General features: G+C 45.3%; 1 protein-coding gene across 1 annotated transcript; it reads right to left on the bottom strand.

Annotated features, from left to right (window-relative positions):
* Positions 1–3,604: 3,604 nt before the first annotated feature.
* On the bottom strand, positions 3,605–12,885 carry LOC106564308 (lipopolysaccharide-induced tumor necrosis factor-alpha factor homolog). The gene is made up of 5 exons (XM_014130346.2): positions 12,762–12,885; positions 10,182–10,351; positions 9,623–9,697; positions 4,469–4,619; positions 3,605–4,309 (listed from the first exon to the last, which is right to left on the bottom strand). Exons 2-5 carry the CDS (start codon positions 10,324–10,326, stop codon positions 4,204–4,206), a joined length of 477 nt encoding a protein of 158 aa, XP_013985821.2. The 5' UTR covers positions 10,327–10,351; positions 12,762–12,885; the 3' UTR covers positions 3,605–4,203.
* Between the last annotated feature and the right edge of the window lie 8,610 nt (positions 12,886–21,495).

Below are 21,495 nucleotides of genomic sequence, written 5' to 3'. Positions count from 1 at the left end.
AATAGCCCACCCAACTACCTCATCCCCATATTATATTTTTTTCTTCTCCTTTGCACCCCAGTATCTCTACTTGCACATCATCTTCTGCACATCTATCACTCCAGTGTTAATGCTAAATTGTAATTATTTCGCCACTATGGCCTATTTATTGCCTTACCTCCCCAATCTTACTACATTTGCACACACTGTATATAGATTTTTCTATTGTGTTATTGACTGTATGTTTGTTTATCCCATGTGTAACTCTGTGTTGTTTGTGTCGCACTGCCTTGCTTTATCTTGGCCAGGTCGCAGTTGTAAATGGCCTACCTGGTTAAATAAATGTGAAATAAATAAAAATTAGTGCAGACCCTGTACTGTACTGAGAGAGTCGTTACCTGGTCCTAGATCAGCCCTCCTACCCTGAGACTGTTTATTAGTACAGACCCTGTACTGTACTGAGAGAGTCGTTAACTGGTCCAAGATCAGCACTCCTACCCTGAGACTGTTTATTAGTACAGACCCTGTACTGTACTGAGAGAGTCGTTAACTGGTCCAAGATCAGCACTCCTACCCTGAGACTGTTTATTAGTACAGACACTGTACTGTACTGAGAGAGTCGTTACCTGGTCCTAGATCAGCACTCCTACCCTGAGACTGTTTATTAATACAGCCCATGTACTGTACTGAGAGAGTAGTTAGGAGCAGTGATCTTAATGAATAGACAATAGAGTTCTTAATAGATGCCAGTAATAGAGGCTAAACATAGAAGGTTCCTGTCATCATCTCCAGTAGCTCACACACACACAACACACACACACACACACACACACACACACACACACACACACACACACACACACACACACGTCAGTAGTGCAGATTAGTGTGTCTAATAATGTCTCAACTAGCCTAGTAACAACATGATGACCTGAATGAATGGGGCCAGTGACGGACCACAAATTGTCCCAGGTATTTCGGCCCATTTTGTTCCTCTGGGCCCCCACACTGGCCCATTTTGTTCCTCTGGGCCCCCGAGACCGGGCCTTTTTTTCCCTTGAAGCCCCCATTATAAGCCAAATAATGGTCATTCTGCAGAAGAAGAAAAAACTATCCAGACCGGCCCACTAGGCTACAGATGGACCTGCCCATCTGGCATTTGCCAGAATTGCCATGTGGCCAATCCGTCCCTGAGTAGGTCTGAGCAGGAGAGCTCTGGGTGAATGGACTGATATGGCTTTATACAGTGTTGGGTCTTTCTCAAACTCAAAGCACTTTGCGTTTGTGTAACTCAACTCCAATGTGTAGCGATGTGTAAAGGTGTAGTGAGCCAAAAATCAATCAGTCAATTTCAATGACTATGTGTGTCAGTTAACAACACTTAAACAGTTCAACAAATTGCAAATCGGGATATAAGCACCATGCAACAGGTGTGAACGATGTCGACCTCTGAGCAAAGGGGAGAGAGCGGGAGAGAGAGAGAAAGAGGGGGAGAGAGAGCGAGGGGGGAGAGAGAGTGTGAGAGAGGGGGGAGAGAGAGGGCGGGGGAGAGGGACAGAGAGAGGGAGGGAGCGGGAGAGAGAGTGAGAGGGAGATTGGGAGAGAGAGAGCGAGAGCGAGATGGGGAGAGAGAGCGAGAGAGAGAGGGAGATGGGGAGAGAGAGAGAGTCTCAGACAGAGTGAGAGAGGATAATGATTATGAAGGAGTAGAGTGCTGGCTTGGTGATTACCTCGTCATTACCCTGCGGTTGTGAAGTATGGGACATCCCATAATCCTCCCTTCCCCCTCACTCCATCCCTTCTTCTCTCCCTCGATTTCATTCCATTCATCCACTCTTTCTCCTGTCTATTTTTTGTAAAGCTGGGAGGTTGACGTTTTGATCGAGCCCCCCATACGCACACACCAGTACACACAACCACACACACACACACACACACACACACACACACACACACACACACACACACACAGTATAGTAGGTGTGCGTGTGTAGAGGGGCTAAATACCTTGGACATTACTCTAGGTCAAAGGCCATTGTGGGTCATTCTGAGGTCATCCTCTCCTGTCTGACCTCTCCTCAACCACTTACTTACTAGTGATTGGCTGTTTTGAGATGTTAAAGTAACTTGTAAACAGTTAGTACAGGAAGTGAATCATTTGTCCATATACATAACTCTCTCTCTCCCTCTCTTTCTCTCTCTATATATTTATCTCTTTCTTTCTCTCCATCCATCTCTCTCTCTGCTCTCTTGCTGTGCCTTCCTTCTCTCTCTCTCTCTCTCTCTCTCTCTCTCTCTCTCTCTCTCTCTCTCTCTCTCTGCTCCTCCCTTCTCTCTCTTTCTCTGTCTCTCTCTCTATCTCTCCAGCCAGAGAACCTTTCAGCACCATATAGATAAGGGCCAGTATTCATAAAGCACTGATGATCTAGGATCAGTTTGGACTTTAAGATCATCATGAATAACATTACATGGACTCTGAGACTCTTAGTGAATACAGGCCCAGATCAGTCCAGTCCAGCTCTTCTACTCTGAGACTCTTACTGAATACAGGCCCAGATCAGTCCAGTCCAGCTCTTCTACTCTGAGACTCTTACTGAATACAGGCCCAGATAAGTCCAGTCCAGCTCTTCTACTCTGAGACTCTTAGTGAATACAGGCCCAGATCAGTCCAGTCCAGCTCTTCTACTCTGAGACTCTTAGTGAATACAGGCCCAGATCAGTCCAGTCCAGCTCTTCTACTCTGAGACTCTTAGTGAATACAGACCCAGATCAGTCCAGTCCAGCTCTTCTACTCTGAGACTCTTAGTGAATACAGGCCCAGATCAGTCCAGTCCAGCTCTTCTACTCTGAGACTCTTAGTGAATACAGGCCCAGATCAGTCCAGTCCAGCTCTTCTACTCTGAGACTCTTAGTGAATACAGGCCCAGATCAGTCCAGTCCAGCTCTTCTACTCTGAGACTCTTAGTGAATACAGGCCCAGATCAGTCCAGTCCAGCTCTTCTACTCTGAGACTCTTAGTGAATACAGGCCCAGATCAGTCCAGTCCAGCTCTTCTACTCTGAGACTCTTAGTGAATACAGGCCCAGATCAGTCCAGTCCAGCTCTTCTACTCTGAGACTCTTAGTGAATACAGGCCCAGATTAGTCCAGTCCAGCTCTTCTACTCTGAGAGTCTTAGTGAATACAGGCCCAGATCAGTCCAGTCCAGCTCTTCTACTCTGAGACTCTTAGTGAATACAGGCCCAGATTAGTCCAGTCCAGCTCTTCTACTCTGAGACTCTTAGTGAATACAGGCCCAGATCAGTCCAGTCCAGCTCTTCTACTCTGAGACTCTTAGTGAATACAGGCCCAGATCAGTCCAGTCCAGCTCTTCTACTCTGAGACTCTTAGTGAACACAGGCCCAGATCAGTCCAGTCCAATCCAGCACATCATTAACACCACTACAGGTGGTTTGGAGGTGGTGTGGTTCATGTGGAATAGCACCACCATGTGGAATGTGTGTGTGTGGAATGTGTGAGTGTGTTTCTGAAAGAATACAATAACCATGATCATCTCGAAAGTCTAAGTCATTATTGAGATGATTCAAATCCTTGTTACTCATCAATCATTTAAAGCAAACAACCAATCAATAAACTTGACCTTTATTCATTGCAAAGAACAATACAATCTGTTTTAATTGAAAAACGTCATTACAATTAGTATAAAAACCTATTAAACGTGGTCTTTGCACGTACATTTGTATGGCTGTCTACTCTTTAACCTGTTCCCCCTAATTAGGGGCAGGTTGGCATTTATTGTCATGAATCTTGCCCTGGAGGCAGCTCTGTGGAGGGGTCACTAGCTGGCACAGCCACAAAGTCATCAAATATAACCACACTGCTGACCATAATACCTAACCTTAACCTGAAATGAAGACCAAGAAGCACATTTTGTTTTCATGAATTTTTACGATATAATAAATTATGACTATAATAATACCCTGTCACACATTCCCAGTAGATGAAAAGCTGGTACTGCAGTAGTGATTTCAGCGACAGACAGTAGCCCATTGTCTTTCCAATCCTGGTGCATTAAACTGGGTTTGCAGTTTCCCTAAGAGGATCAACACTACTGGAATAGATTAATATAGGTAAGAATCACTTTGTGGCAGAAGTGTCTGTGGGCCGGGGTTGGGCTAGTTGTGCGTGTGCATCACTTTGTGGCAGGTGTCTGGTCTAGGTCTGTTCACATGCGTTTGTGGATGTAGATCACTGTCTTGCAGTTGGGGCAGCGGTGTTCTACGTCCTTACAGGAGTCAACACAGAACGGAATGCAAGAGAATATCATGCACCTAGAGAGAGAGGGGGGGGGGGGACAAAGAGAGAGAGCGAGAGAGAGAGGATATTCAGTGTGTGTGTGAGAGAAAAAAAGCTACAAATACTATGTGTGTGTTTATTCCTGTATGTACGTGTGTGTGTGTGTGTGTCGGCACGTGTGTGTGTCAACTCACAGGAAGCAGAAGAGGACTCCACAGATGAGCCAGGTGAGCAGTCCAGTGGTGTGTGTGGTCTCTGTCAGAACCTGGACCTGACAGTGGGGACACGTCATCTGGCCGGGTACGTCTCTAGGCAGCGGCTGCTGCATCACCACCACCTTGGTTACTGCAGACGGAGGAGAATACTGGTTAGAACCAGATAAAACTGGTCAGAACAGGATAGAACTGGTCAGAACAGGATAGAACTGCTCAGAACCGGATAGAATAGGACAGATCCACCACCTGGGTTATTGCAGAGGGAGGAAGATACTGGTTAGAACTGGTCAGAACGGGATAGAATAGGACAGAACCACCACCTGGGTTACTGCAGAGGGAGGAAGATACTGGTTATAACCAGATAAAACTGGTCAGAACCGGATAGAACAGGACAGATCCACCACCTGGGTTACTGCAGAGGGAGGAAGATACTGGTTAGAACTGGTCAGAGCGGGATAGAATAGGACAGATCCACCACCTGGGTTACTGCAGAGGGAAGGGGGGAGGAAATACTGGCCAGAACCAGATAGAATCAGATATAACTGGATAGGGTTGAATAGGACTGGAGAGGACCATATAGAACCCCTTAGGATGGAGTACTACTGTTGTAATACTGGACAGGACTGTAAGGGAACATATATAACCCCTTAGGATAGAGTAATACTATAGTAATACTTGATAGAACTGGACAGGACAGGACCATATAGAACCCCTTAGGATGGTGTACCCTCTATAGTAATACTTGATAGAACTGGACAGGACAGGACCATATAGAACCCCTTAGGATGGTGTACCCTCTATAGTAATACTTGATAGAACTGGACAGGACAGGACCATATAGAACCCCTTAGGATGGTGTACCCTCTATAGTAATACTTGATAGAACTGCTACTACAACATTTTTTAACCGTTTATTTTTTTTTGCTCTACACCTCCACATATGTCGATGATTAGAAACTAGCACCACGACTACCTTATGTCCTGTCAGAGGGGTTGCTAAGGCCAGGTGTTGGTAAAGTCAGGAGATCTAGCCAACACCCTGTGTGTACAGCTGTTCACTTTCTCTCCACCTGGGGAACTGGGAACAACTAATTAAGGAACCCATTAAGTTAGTTTTCTTCAGTGTGTGTGTGTGTGTGTGTGTGTGTGTGTGTGTGTGTGTGTGTGTGTGTGTGTGTGTGTGTGTGTGTGTGTGTGTGTGTGTGTGTGTGTGTGTGTGTGTGTGTGTGTGTGTGTGTGTGTGTGTGTGTGTGTGATGTGCGGTGAGGTCAGTGGTTGAGCACAGGCTATTACCAAAGATAATACTAAAAAATAAACATTGATGAAGCCTATTATAAACTTGACCAGACTCAATGCTAGGCTCATTGACTCCCTCTCAAGGTAAATCTGAACTGCTTTATTTCCTGTTTTACAGCGTTGAGTCCCTTACGGCCACATCGGCAACTCCCTATAGAACTAACCCACAACTCAGGTGACCACGTCCCTCCGCCCATAGTCCCAACATACTTAACCAAGGGAACGGAAACCAGGGGGGATATATTTTTAATCAGAGTCAAAAGGGGGAACTAACCAGTTCTGGTAGGAATGGCCCAGAAGTGTACTGCCCAGTAACTAACCATAAGTTCAATCTTTCTGGGGGTTTGCTGGCTCTATCTGAGCATTGGACAAGGGCTGCCTCTGCCTACCTCACAACAGGCACTTGAGCTGCCTGTGGGACGGATATCTGGGGCTGGGACGGGTATCTGGGGCTGCTCCACTGCCGCTCCATCATCGTCCCAGATGGGAGGACGATCTGAGGCTCCCTGGGCACCTTCCCCCCTCGCCAGCAGATGAACCATGTGGCGCCACCTCACCACCTTCTCAGCAACATCCACTCTGTATAAGAGAGGAGCTGTAGTGGTGACCACCACTCCTGGTGTTCATTTGTCATTCCTTGAGAAGTCTCTGACCCGGACGGGCGATCCGGCCTCCAGCGACCTGGTGGATTTGGTGTTTTTTCCTGTTGGTAGCCATCCGTTCTGACTGCGGAGAACTCTTGTGCTGACACCTGGTCCGAACAGGGTGGCCAAACATAATCTTAGCTGGAGACATCCCGGTTGTGGTGTACAGCGGTAGGCTGCCAGGGATGGGGGAAACTCTGGTTTTCAGTGTGCCTCCTGCTGCTTTTTCCAAGGCTCTTTTCATTGTCTGGATAGGCCCTCTCCACTAAGCCATTCATGAAAGAGTGCTAGAGGTGGAGGTAATGTGGCGAATACCATTGGTTGCCACTCATAAAGATGGCTGCATTGTCTGATGTGACAGTATGGGAAAGACCACGAGTACTGAATACTTCCCTGAGATGCTCAGTTGTTGTTGCTGAGTTTGCAGTGTGGACTGGGAAAACTTCAAGCCATTTTGAGTGAGCATCCAGAGCCAACAAGAACATCTCCCCAAGGAAAGGCCCTGCATAGTCAATGTGAATGCAAGTCAAGGGTTTTCCAGGCCACACCCAAGGGCTTATGGGACCCTTGTGCTGGAGCATTTCATACCTGCTGGCAAGTAGCACAAGACTGCACCTGCTCTTCCACCACTTTGTCCAATCAGGACAGTGGACACGCCATTGCTCCTGGACTAAGCGGCTGATGTTGGAGAGAAGAGGGTCTCTTACAGTACATTTCTTCAGTTGGCGATGGTCTATTGGAGCTGTTTCAGCAAGCACACCAATCCAGGGGGACATGTGAGGTCTTTGGGCATGTCTGGAAGTGGCAGCTTGCTGAGACCATCAGCATTGGCGATGGAGGGGCCTGGTCTGTACAGCAACTCATATTGGTATTGAGCTAACATGAGGGTCTTTGGAGTCGTCCGGAGGCGGATGGGTGTATGTTCTTCAGCTCACCAAGGAGCCCTAACATGGGCTTATGTTCCGTTTGGATGTTGATGTGGCGTCCATGCGCATACTTGTAAGATTTATTGCAGTGGGGTTAGGACAGAGGCCAGGTTAGGAAGAAAGTGGCCATAGTAGTTTAACTTCGCAAGGTAGGCCCATAGGTCACTCATATCCTTGGGTTCTGGGGCTTCTGATTGTCCAGAGTTTGAAACCCTTTGGCAGGGACTTTGTGCCCCAAGTACTCCACTTCAGGGACAGGAAAACAGACTTTGATTTCTTCAGGAGAAGCCCTGCGCTCTCCAGTCTTGACACTAATCTTTCAAGTTTATTTTTGTTGGTGGTCTTCCTCCATGACACCGGTGATAAGGATATCCTCCATATATACAGTAGTGTAACAGATTCTCCATTGTGCTTTGACAGATCACTCAGGCAGAGGAGACACTAAACAGAGGGCATGTGTACTGAAACAGCCCCTTGTCGGTGTTAATTCTAGCCACTTTGCAGGATTCTTCAGCCAGCACCAACTGCTGGTATGAGTGAGACATTGGCAGCTTGGAAAAGCATGTCCCACCAAATAGCTTTGTGAATAGCTCCTCTATCGTTGGCAGTGGGTACTGGTCCAGCCTGGAAGCTACATTGGCGGTTAGCTTGTAATCTCCACAAATCCTGATATTTCCATCAGGCTTCATTACTGGGACAATGAGGGCAGCCCACGCAAAGTAAGAGATTGGTTAGAGTATTCCAGTGGTCTGGAGCCTGTCGAGCTCTGCCTCGACCGTCTGTTGTAGTGCGAACGGCACTTGGTGGGCTTTTGCAGAAGTGTGGTCAAACTGATTGGTCCACCTGAATTTGCACTTCAGTCTCTTTTAATTTTCCAAGTTCGTTAATTGTTCCCTCTATCCTTACCAGTCTCCCAGTCCCTGCCACTGAAAAGCATCCCCATCGCATTATGCTGCCACCACCATGCTTCACGGTAGGGATGCTGTTAGATGGGTGATGAGCTGTGCTTGTTTTTTCTAAGACATAGCACTTTGCATTCAGGCCAAAGAGTTTCATTTTTGTCTCATTAGACCACAGAATCTTTTACCTCATGTTCTCAGTCTTTCGCGTGCCTTTTTGCAAACTCCAGACGTGCTATCATGTGCCTTTTCTCAGGAGTGGCTTCCGTCTGGCCACTCTCCCATAAAGCCCAGATTGGTGAAGTGCTGTAGAGACTGTTGTCCTTCTGGCAGGTTCTCCCATCTCAACCAAAGAACTCTATAGTTCTGTCAGAGTGGTCATTGGGTTTTTGGTCACCTCCATGACCAAGGTCCTTCTTGCCTGCTCAGTTTTGTCGGATAGTCAGCTCTAGGCAGAGTCTGGGTATTTCCATATTTTTCTATTTCTCAATGATGGAGACCACTGTGCTCATGGAAACTTTCAACATTCTAGAAATTATTTTATACCCTTTCCCAGATATATGCCTCATCACAATTCTATCTCAGAGATCCACAGACTGTTCCTTGGACTTCATGGTACAGTTTCTGTCAACAGGTGTGTTTCTTTCTAAATCATGTCCAAACAATTGAATTGGGCACTGGTGGACTCCAATCAAGTTGTATTGACATCCCAAGGATGATCAAATGAAATTGGATATACCTGAGCTCAATTTGGAGTATCATAGCAAAGCAGTGTGAATACTTATGTAAATAAGTTATTTCTGAATTTCTTTGTATGTTTAAAAAAAAAAGAATAATAGACAAATATTGTACAATCCAGGTGAGCAAAGCTCTTAGAGACTTACCCAGAAAGACTCACAGCTGTAATTGCTGCCAAATGTGATTCTAACATGTATTGACTCAGGGGTGTGAATACTTATGTAAAAGTGACATTTCTGTATTTCATTTTCAATAAATTAGCAAAAATGTCTGCACTACTCAACACTTGTGTGCATCTGGCACAGTTAACCTGGCTTTGTTTACTTCACTCACAAACTCGCTAGCTAGCCGTCGAAACCGTGACTCTGTCTTCACAACGTTGTGTCTACAGTCTGCTGGTCGGAAGGAGCTGTAACCCCGAATCATCAGACAAATAACTTTTGATATTGTGAGAATTTAGAAAAATTATTGAAAATATAATTTCATTTTTAATTTGGCTTTTCATAACAGCTATTTTGATTAAATAATCACGTCACTGTGTGTGTGTGTGTGTGTGTGTGTGTGTGTGTGTGTGTGTGTGTGTGTGTGTGTGTGTGTGTGTGTGTGTGTGTGTGTGTGTGTGTGACTCACCCCCAGGGGGATTTGTAGGTTGTGCCATGCCCATGTCGTATTGGGGAGGTGGTGGGTACATGCTGGGTTGGGGACCTGATAAATAAGGGATAGATAAATACATCAATAAATTAATTAAACAGAAACCATCTTGCATAATGTACCACCACACAGGGATACAGAGTGGTTGGACAGCATTATGGGAACACAAACCCAGGGATACAGAATGGTTGGCCAGCATTATGGGACCACAAACCCAGGGATACAGAGTGGTTGGCCAGCATTATGGGGACACAAACCCAGGGATACAGAGTGGTTGGCCAGCCCTTAACAATGATGCTCATGACATCTATGGCTATCGTGACACACTTCCAAAACGCTTAATGAAAACACTATTGAAGGGAGTTGCTGTCCAGTAACATTTTAATTTACATAAAGAGTAAGGGCTGGTTTCCTGGACACAGAATAAACCTAGTCCTGGTCTGAAAAGCATGCTCAATGGAGAATCTCTATTGAAATAGCTCTTTATTCTAGAGCTTAAACTGTCCCTAAGAGTATCAGTGTAGATCTGGTCTCTCACCTCCCTGGAAGCCAGGCTGAGGGGGGTAGGCTCCACCCTTGTCACCTCCCTGTACGCCGTAGGCCGCTGGGGGGCCGGGGTAGGAGGGAGCTGGGATATGCTGGGGGGATCCATACTGACTTCTATACTGCTGACCATTCTCCATACTGTCGGGGTAGGGGAGTGTCGCCCTAGGTTGAAGACATCCAGGTTAAGACAACTTAATAATTTCATGCGGAAGCGTTTGAGAGAGAGAGAGGAGGGGGAGAGATATATTGGGGAGGGGGCAGAGTTGAGAGAGGAGGGGGAGAGATATATTGGGGGGGCAGAGTTGAGAGAGGAGGGGGAGAGATATATTGGGGGGGCAGAGTTGAGAGAGGAGGGGTGAGGGAGTGAGAAAGAGAGGGGGGGAGAGAGGTGGGGGAAGAGAGAGAGGTAGGGGAAAAAGATAAGAGGTGGAAGAGAGAGAGAGAGAGAGAGATAGGGAGAGCTGAGGGGAGAAAGGAGGGAGTGAGAAAGAGAGGGGAAGAGGGAGAGCGAGGGGGGGGCAACCAGTGAAGAACAAACACCATTGTAAATACAACCCATGTTTATTCATTTTCCCTTTTGTACTTTAACCATTTGCACATTTATTTCTCTTTTGTTAATTATCTACTTCACTTGCATTAGCAATGCCAATAAAGCCCATTGAATTGAATTGAGAGAGAGGGGTCGGGGAAAAAGAGAAGACAGGTGGGAGAGAGTGAGAGATAAAGGGAGCAGAGAGAGGGAGATAGCGAACACAGTGTCAGAATCTCAATGGGGTCCTCTCTACTCTCTCTGCTCTCTCCTCTCCTCTCCTCATTCTCCTCCAATGGGTTTTGAGAAGGAGGTGAGGAGAGACGACGCGAGGAGCATGCAATTGAGATTCTCCCAGTGAGCGTCATTTATGACAGCACTATTACTAATAAACCTTCAGCAAACATCACATGACGTACCCAGCTCATAATCAGAACCAAATAAGGGCACTCCGTCCTTAAAGTTAACATCCCCAGAACGTAACACTTGTCTTGCAGAGAAAACATAAACTTGGTCCATGTTCAAAATCAGTTAATTTGCAATGTACTATTCAATGATCAACAGTTAAAGTTAGTTAGAAAACTTTAAGCGTCACTCCACAATGACACATCAGCTGACAATACTAAATACAGTTTCAAATGCCATATTATGGACCAATCAGAAGGAGTTTCGAGAAACTGTAGTCAGTCATAGGCAACCACAGTGCAGTATGTCATCTGGAATCAGCTGTATTACACAGTACAGTATGTCATCTGGAATCAGCTGTATTATACATTGCAGTATGTCATCTGGAATCAGCTGTATTACACAGTACAGTATGTCATCTGGAATCAGCTGTATTATACATTGCAGTATGTCATCTGGAATCAGCTGTATTACACAGTACAGTATGTAATCTGGAATCAGCTGTATTATACATTGCAGTATGTCATCTGGAATCAGCTGTATTACACAGTACAGCATGTCATCTGGAATCAGCTGTATTGCACAGTGCAGTATGTCATCTGGAATCAGCTGTATTACACAGTGCAGAATGTCACCTGGAATCAGCTGTATTGCACAGTGCAGTATGTCATCTGGAATCAGCTGTATTACACAGTACAGTATGTCATCTGGAATCAGCTGTATTACACAGTGCAGTATGTCATCTGGAATCAGCTGTATTGCACAGTGCAGTATGTCATCTGGAATCAGCTGTATTACACAGTACAGTATGTCATCTGGAATCAGCTGTATTACACAGTGCAGTATGTCATCTGGAATCAGCTGTATTACACAGTGCAGTATGTCATCTGGAATCAGCTGTATTGCACAGTGCAGTATGTCATCTGGAATCAGCTGTATTACACAGTGCAGAATGTCACCTGGAATCAGCTGTATTGCACAGTGCAGTATGTCATCTGGAATCAGCTGTATTACACAGTACAGTATGTCATCTGGAATCAGCTGTATTACACAGTGCAGTATGTCATCTGGAATCAGCTGTATTACACAGTGCAGTATGTCATCTGGAATCAGCTGTATTACACAGTGCAGTATGTCATCTGGAATCAGCTGTATTACACAGTGCAGTATGTCATCTGGAATGGCCGCCATTGTAAATAAGAATTAGTTCTTAACTAACTTGCCTACTGTTCTCTTTTCTTTCAGACAAGCACAAATGCAGAATACACATACACACACACACACACACACACACACACACACACACACACACACACACACACACACACACACACACACACAAGCTGAAGAAAAACTGCCCACCTTACCCCAGAACACCCTATCCCAGCCCACATTACCCCAGCTCAGAACACCCTATCCCAGCCCACATTACCCCAGCTCAGAACACCCTATCCCAGCCCACATTACCCCAGCTCAGAACACCCTATCCCAGCCCACATTACCCCAGCTCAGAACACCCTATCCCAACCCACCTTACCCCAGCTCAGAACACCCTATCCCAGCTCACATTACCCCAGCCCACATTACCCCAGCTCAGAGCACCCTTTCCCAGCCAGGAGCAGAGCGACAGTCCCTTACCTGTCTGGAATCCTGGAGGAGACAATGTACTGTGGAGCTAAAGATAAGAGCTGCTACTCCCTCAAGGGACAAAGAAACTGGAGAGAGAGAGAGAGAGAGAGAGAGAGAGAGAGAGAGAGAGAGAAACTGAAGCACTGAGGAAGAGAGAGAGGAAGAGAGAGAGAGTGTGATAGAGAGAGGAAGACACACACAAACACAGACTTTAACTATTTGCACATAATATGACATTTGAAATGTCTTTATTGTTTTGGAACTTTTGTGAGTGTAATGTTTACTGTTAATTTGTATTGTTTATTTCACTTTTGATTATTATCTACTTCACTTGCTTTGGCAATGTTATCATATGTTTCCCATGCCAATAAAGAATTGAACTGAGCAATAGAGAGAGGGGGGCAGGCTAAGCTGCTAGGGAGGTGTCAGGCAGATAAGGTAATAACTTCATCTGAAGTGACTGAATAGTGATGATGAGCTACACAAGCCTGATGGAAAAACAGGGATCTGTATTTAGATCTTGTTGAGTTGTACAGTGTTGTTTTGAATTATGTACAGTGAGCACATTTTAAAGAAGATGGTTTTAACAAACTGTAGCATACCTGTGTTGAGTTTCAATTAAAGCACGTATTTTTCCGAGTGGCGTGCGCTGTTGAGTTCTGGCCGCATGAGAGAACTGCGAGCAATATCACCCTAAAATCTCATAGGAAATGAGGTGGTATTTTCTGTCTTACAGCAACTTTATACTAGGCTATTATATTGGGTTGTGTTATGTAGAATGCTGACATTATGTAATCTTGCAGACATTCAGCTTTGATCTCAACAAGATCTCACAGTTTTACCAATTGGACTTCAGCCTCTGACGTTTATCAACGTTTCTCCAAACGTCAAATTTCTAAGTTGCTCCAAACGAGCCACGGCCTGTACACCCCTCTACCATCTAGAAGACGGAGACAGTACAGGTGCATCGAAGCTGGGACTGAGAAACTTTATAAACAGCTTCTAGCTCAAGGCCATCAGACTGATTAACAGTCACCCCTGCACCCAGTTACCTGCCCTGCCCTGAACCTTAGAGACTGCGGCACTATGTACATAGACTCATTGAACACTTTTACATGTTTACATACTGTTTAACCCATACTGAGTGTACAAAACATTAAGAACACCTGCTCTTTCCATGACATAGACTGACCAGGTGAAAGCTATGATCCCTAATTGATGTTCTCCTGTTGAATCCAATTTAATCAGTGTAGACGAAGGTGTTGGTTTTGGGGTTAAGCTTGGAACATTGTTATACTCAGAATTATAGGAACATTAGTTAGAAAAGAGACACGAGGGATGCCATAGTGAAGCTTGGGAGGGGCTGAGTGCAGGGAACACGATGGCATGTGGCAGTACTGATAAGGGGAGGAACAGTTGAAGGCCCAGATCACTCAGCTCCCTGACTAGAAATAACGATGCACTGTTTAGAGATGAGGAGGAGACTCCACCCAAAGGGGGGTATGAATACTACCACAGGGGAAACCATGTCTTTGTCTGAATGCAGCTGTATCGACCCTCTGGGTAATAAACTTGGTTAAGCTTTCATAAATGTCTGAGTTTTTTCTCTGAGAATTAGAACCTAACAAAGTGGAGGAGACAGGTTAAAAAAAAGATTTTTAAACCTTGAGACAATTGAGACATGGATTGTATATGTGTGCCCTTCAGAGGGTGGATGGGCGAGACAAAACATTTAAGTGCCTTTGAACAGGGTATGGTAGTAGGTGCCAGGCACACCGGTTTGAGTGTGTCAAGAACTGCAACACTGCTGGGTTTTTCACGCTCATCAGTTTCTTGTGTGTATCAATAACGATAATTAAATCCCTTTTAATCCCACTTTGTAACACAACAAAATGTGGAAAAAGTCAAGGGGTGTGAATACTTTCTGAAGGCAGTGTATGTCCTGGACTTTGACGTTGCTCATTCTGATATTTCTTCATTTCTTTCTTTCAACTTTGTGGTTTTTGTGTGTATTGTTTTGTATTGCTAGATATTACTGCACTGTTGGAGCTAGAAACACAAGCATTTCGCTGCACCTGTGGTAATATCTGCAAATCTATATTGATTTGACTGTGAGACAACGGCCAGTATGCCAGGGAACAGGAAACTGACCTCAGACCAGAGACCTCTGACTCACTAAGCTTTAGTGACTAAAGGGTTCGAGTGCAGACAGATTAGTGAAGAGGGGGTGGTGTGTGTGTGCTTGCGTGCGTGCGTGTGTGTGGTGTGTGGAATGTGTGTGTGTGGTAGGTGGTGTGTGGTGTGTGGAATGTGTGAGTGTGTTTCTGAAAGAATACAATAACCATGATCATCTCAAAAGTCTAAGTCATTATTGAGATGATTCAAATCCTTGTTACTCATCAATCATTTAAAGCAAACAACCAATCAATAAACTTGACCTTTATTCATTGCAAAGAACAATGCGATCTGTTTACAATCAGTAGCACAGCCACAAAGTCATCAAATATAACCACACTGCTAAGCCTAATGCCTCACCTTAAATTAAGACCAAAAAGCACATTTTTGGTTTCATGAATTTTTACGATATAGTTAATTTTTACCTTGCAGCCTCCCCATATGGTGAAGAATACCCTGTCACACATTCCCATTGACAGAGAGGAAGCTGTCCTGCTGTAGTCATTTCAGAGACAGTAGAGGAAGCTGTCCTGCTGTAGTCATTTCAGAGAGACAGTAGAGGAAGCTGTCCTGCTGTAGTCATTTCAGAGAGACAGTAGAGGAAGCTGCTCTGCTGTAGTCATTTCAGAGAGACAGTAGAGGAAGCTGTCCTGCTGTGGTCATTTCAGTGAGAGAGTAGAGGAAGCTGCCCTGCTGTGGTCATTTCAGAGAGACAGTAGAGGAAGCTGCCCTGCTGTGGTCATTTCAGAGAGACAGTAGAGGAAGCTGCCCTGCTGTGGTCATTTCAGAGAGACAGTAGACTATTGTCTTTCTGATATGGATGAACTGTCTGTCTGAACTGTCAGTGGGTTGTGACTAGGTCTGTTCAAATATACAGTAGGTTTGTAGATATGGATCACTTTGTGGCAGGTGTCTCATCTTGGTCTGTTCACATGCGTTTGTGGATGTGGATCACTCTCCTGCAGTTGGGGCAGCGGTGTTCTGCGTCCATACAGGAGTCAACACAGAACGGAATCAAACAGCATGGCCAGCACCTAGAGAGAGAGAGAGAGAGAGGGACAGAGACAGATAGAGAGAGAGATGGAGATTCAGTGTGTGTGTATTCATGTAACCTGTGTGTGATTATTCCTGTAACCTGTGTGTGATTATTCCTGTAACCTGTGTGTGTGTGTTCCTGTAACCTGTGTGTGATTATTCCTGTAACCTGTGTGTGTGTATTCCTCTAACCTGTGTGTGTGTGTTCCTGTAACCTGTGTGTGATTATTCCTGTAACCTGTGTGTGTGTATTCATGTAACCTGTGGGTGTGTGTTCCTGTAACCTGTGTGTGTGTGTATTCCTGTAACCTGTGTGTGTGTATTCCTGTAACCTGTGTGTGTGTGTTCCTGTAACCTGTGTGTGTGTGTTCCTGTAACCTGTGTGTGTGTGTGTGTGTGTGTGTGTGTGTGTTCCTGTAACCTGTGTGTGATTATTCCTGTAACCTGTGTGTGTGTTCCTGTAACCTGTGTGTGATTATTCCTGTAACCTGTGTGTGTGTATTCCTCTAACCTGTGTGTGTGTGTGTATTCCTGTAACCTGTGTGTGATTATTCCTGTAACCTGTGTGTGTGTATTCATGTAACCTGTGTGTGTGTGTTCCTGTAACCTGTGTGTGTGTGTATTCCTGTAACCTGTGTGTGTGTATTCCTGTAAACTGTGTGTGTGTATTCCTGTGCGCCTGGCACACACGTGTTTTTTTGGCGCCGACAGAGATGGTTGCCTCGCTTCGCGATCTTAGGAAACTATGCAGTATTTTGTTTTTTTACGTATTATTTCTTACACTGTTACTCCAGGTAATCTTAGGTTTAAACTACATACAGTCGGGAGGAACTATTGGATATAAGAGCAACGTCAACTCACCAACATTACGACCAGAAATACGACTTTCCCAAAGCGGATCCTCTGTTTGGACCACCACCCAGGACAATAAATCTGATCCCAGTAGGCGACCCAAAACAACGGCGCACTGCAGAAGGGGCAGACGGAGCGGTCTTCTGGTCAGGCTCCGTAGACGGGCACATCACTCACCACTCCCGAGTATACTACTCGCCAATGTCCAGTCTCTTGACGAGGTAGACGAAATCCGAGCAAGGGTTGCCTTCCAGAGAGACAGAGATTGTAACATTCTCTGTTTCACGGAAACATGGCTCACTCGGGATACGTTATCAGAGTCGGTACAACCACCTGGTTTCTTCACGCATCGCGCTGACGGAAACAAACATCTCTCTGGTAAGAAGAAGGGCAGGGGCGTATGCCTTATGATTAACGAGTCGTGGTTTGATCATAACAACATACAGGAACTCAAGTCCTTTTGTTTACCTGACCTAGAATTCCTTACGATCAAATGCCGACCGCATTATCTACTAAGAGAATTGTCTTCGATTATAGTCACAGCCGTGTATATCCCCCCCAAGCAGACACATCGACGGCCCTGAAAGAACTTCATTGGACTCTATGTAAATTGGAAACCACATATCCTGAGGCTGCATTTATTGTAGCTGGGGATTTTAACAAGGCTAATCTAAAAACAAGGCTCCCTAAATTTTATCAGCATATTGAATGCGCGACCCGGGCTGACAACACTAGATCATTGCTACTCTAATTTCCGCAATGCATTCAAAGCCCTCCCTCGCCCTCCTTTTGGCAAATCTGACCACGACTCCATTTTGTTGCTCCCAGCCTATAGACAGAAACTAAAACAGGAAACACCCGTGCTCAGGTCTGTTCAACACTGGTCCGACCAATCTGATTCCACGCTTCAAGATTGCTTCGATCACGTGTACTGGGATATGTTCAGGATAGCATCGGACAATGACATTGATGTATACGCTGATTCGGTGAGCGAGTTTATTAGCAAGTGCATCAGTGATGTGGTACCCACGGTCACTATTAAATCCTTCCCCAACCAGAAACCGTGGATTTATGGCAGCATTCGCGCAAAACTGAAAGCGCGAACCACTGCTTTTAATCATGGTAAGGTGACCAGAAACATGACCGAATACAAACAGTGTAGCTATTCCCTCCGCAAGGCAATCAAACAAGCTAAGCATCAGTATAGAGACAAAGTAGAGTCGCAATTCAACGGCTCAGACACGAGACGTATGTGGCAACATACAGTCAATCACGGACTACAAAAGAAAACCAGCTCCGTCGCAGACACCGATGTCTTGCTCCCAGACCAACTAAACAACTTCTTTGCTCGCTTTGAGGACAATACAGTGCCACTGACACGGCCCGCTACCAAAAACTGCCGGCTCTCGTTAACCGCAGCCAATGTGAGTAAAACATTTAAACGTGTCAACCCTCGCAAGGCTGCCGGCCCAGACGGCATCCCTAGCTGCGACCTCAGAGCATGTGCAGACCAGCTGGCTGGTGTGTTTACGGACATATTCAATCAATCCTTATCCCAGTCTGCTGTTCCCACATGCTTCAAGAGGGCCACCATTGTTCCTGTTCCCAAGAAAGCTAAGGTAACTGATCTAAACGACTATCGCCCCGTAGCACTCACTTCCGTCATCATGAAGTGCTTTGAGAGACTAGTCAAGGATCATATCACCTCCACCCTACCTGACACCCTAGACCCACTCCAATTTGCTTACTGCCCCAATAGGTCCACAGACGACGCAATCGCAACCACACTGCACACTGCCCTAACCCATCTGGACATGAGGAATACCTATGTAAGAATGCTGTTCATCGATCACAGCTCAGCATTTAACACCATAGTACTCTCCAAACTCGTCATTAAGCTCGAGACCCTGGGTCTCAACCACGCCCAGTGCAACTGGATCCTGGACTTTCTGACGGGATGCCCCCAGGTGGTGAGGGTAGGAAACATCTCCACCCAGCTGATCCTCAACACTGGGGCCCCACAAGGGTGTGTTCTCAGTCCTCTCCTGTACTCCCTGTTCACCCATGACTGCTTGGCCATTCACGCCTCCAACTCAATCATCAAGTTTGCAGACGACACTACAGCGGTAGGCTTGATTACCAACAACGACGAGACGGCCTACAGGGAGGAGGTGAGGGCCCTCGGAGTGTGGTGTCAGGAAAATAACCTCACACTCAACGTCAACAAAACAAAGGAGCTGATCGTGGACTTAAGGAAACAGCAGAGGGAGCAGCCCCCTATCCACATCGACGGGACAGTAGTGGAGAGGGTGGAAAGTTTTAAGTTCCTCGGCGTACACATCACGGACAAACTGAAATGGTCCACCCACACAGACAGCGTGGTGAAGAAGGCGCAACAGCGCCTCTTCAACCTCAGGAGGCTGAAGAAATTTGGCTTGTCACCAGAAACACTCACAAACTTTTACAGATGCACAATCGAGAGCATCCTGTCGGGCTGTATCACCGCCTGGTACGGCAGCTGCTCCGCCCGTAACCAGAAGGCTCTCCAGAGGGTAGTGAGGTCTGCACAACGCATCACCGGGGGCAAACTACCAGCCCTCCAGGACACCCACACCACCCGATGTCACAGGAAGGCCAAAAAGATCATCAAGGACAACAACCACCCGAGCCACTGCCTGTTCACCCCGCTATCATCCAGAAGGCGAGGTCAGTACAGGTGCATCAAAGCTGGGACCGAGAGACTGAAAAACAGCTTCTATCTCAAGGCCATCAGACTGTTAAACAGCCATCGCTATCATCGAGTGGCTGCTGCCAACATACAGACTCAATCTCTAGCCACTTTAGCCTGTTGGGGATAGGGGGCAGTATTTGCACGGCCGGATAAAAAACATACCCGATTTAATCTGGTTACTACTCCTGCCCAGTAACTAGAATATGCATATAATTGTTTGATTTGGATAGAAAACACCCTAAAGTTTCTAAAACTGTTTGAATGGTGTCTGTGAGTATAACAGAACTCATTTGGCAGGCCAAAACCTGAGAAGATTCCAAACAGGAAGCGCTCTCTCTGACCATTTCATGGCCTTCTTGATCATCTCTAACCAAAACAGGCGATCTCTGGCATGACGTGACATTTTCTAACGCTCCCATAGGCTCTCAGAAGGCGCCAGAAAGATGAATGGTGGCTTTGCAGGCCCTGGCTGAAAAACATTAGCGCATTTTGTAAGTGGTCGATCTGAGGACAATGAGACTGGAGGCGCGTGCATGAGCCGACACCATGTCTACTTTCTCTCTCTTTGAACGAAAACAACGACTCCCGGTCGGAATATTATCGCTTTTTTATGAGACAAATAGCATAAAAATTGATTTTAAACAGCGGTTGACATGCTTCGAAGTACGGTAATGGAATATTTTGCATTTTTTTGTCACGAAACGCGTCGGGCGCGTCACCCTTCTTTACCCTTCGGATAGTGTCTTGAACGCACGAACAAAACACCGCTATTTGGATATAACTATGGATTATTTTGAACCAAACCAACATTTGTTATTGAAGTAGAAGTCCTGGGAGTGCATTCTGATGAAGAACAGCAAAGGTAATCAAACTTTTCTAATAGTAAATCGGAGTTTGGTGTGTACCACACTTGGTGGGTGTCAAAATAGCTAGCCGTGATGGCCGGGCTATCTACTTAGAATATTGCAAAATGTGCTTTCCCCGAAAAGCTATTTTAAAATCGGACATAGCGAGTGCATAAAGGAGTTCTGTATCTATAATTCTTAAAATAATTGTTATGTTTTTTTGTGAACGTTTATCGTGAGTAATTTAGTAAATTCACCGGAAGTGTTCGGTGGGAATGCTAGTCACATGCTAGTCACATGCTAATGTAAAAAGCTGGTTTTTGATATAAATATGAACTTGATTGAACAAAACATGCATGTATTGTGTAACATAATGACCTAGGATTGTCATCTGATGAAGATCATCAAAGGTTAGTGCTGCATTTAGCTTTGGTTTGGGTTTATATGACATTATATGCTAGCTTGAAAAATGGGTGTCTGATTATTTCTGGCTGGGTACTCTGCTGACATAATCTAATGTTTTGCTTTCGTTGTAAAGCCTTTTTGAAATCGGACAGTGTGGTTAGATTAACGAGAGTCTTGTCTTTAAAATGGTGTAAAATAGTCATATGTTTGAGAAATTGAAGTAATAGCATTTCTAAGGTATTTGAATATCGCACCACGGGATTACACTGGCTGTTGAGTAGGTGGGACGCAAGCGTCCCACTGGCCCAGAGAGGTTAATAATGAATAATTGGTTGTAATAAATGTATCACTAGTCACTTTAAACAATGGCACTTTATATAATGTTTACATACCCTACATTACTCGTCTCATATGTATATACTGTACTCTATACCATTTCCTGAATTTTTCCTATGCTGTTCGGCCATCGCTCATTCATATATTTATATGTACATATTCTTAATCATTCCTTTGCACTTCTGTATATAAGGTAGTTGTTGTGAAATTGTTAGATTACTTGTTAGATATTACTGCATGGTCGGAACTAGAAGCACAAGCATTTCGCTACACTCGCCTTAACATCTGCTAACCATGTGTATGTGGCCAATAACATTTGATTTGATTTAACTAGGCAAGTCAGTTAAGAAAAAAATCTTATTTA

Source organism: Salmo salar, chromosome ssa12 (genome assembly GCF_905237065.1).
Source record: "Salmo salar chromosome ssa12, Ssal_v3.1, whole genome shotgun sequence".
Taxonomy (NCBI): Eukaryota; Metazoa; Chordata; class Actinopteri; order Salmoniformes; family Salmonidae; genus Salmo; species Salmo salar.
Note: the sequence above shows the minus strand (reverse complement) of the source record. Positions and strands in the feature narration are given on the sequence as shown.

Excerpts from the sequence above, each read along its gene's own strand:
- LOC106564308 (XM_014130346.2), bottom strand. The coding sequence starts at position 10,326 with ATGGAGAATGGTCAGCAGTATAGAAGTCAGTATGGATCCCCCCAGCAT. Across the intron at positions 9,698-10,181 it reads TCAGCCTGGCTTCCAGGGAG|GTCCCCAACCCAGCATGTAC; the intron begins GTGAGAGACCAG and ends CTTATTTATCAG. Across the intron at positions 4,620-9,622 it reads ACCTACAAATCCCCCTGGGG|TAACCAAGGTGGTGGTGATG; the intron begins GTGAGTCACACA and ends CTCCGTCTGCAG.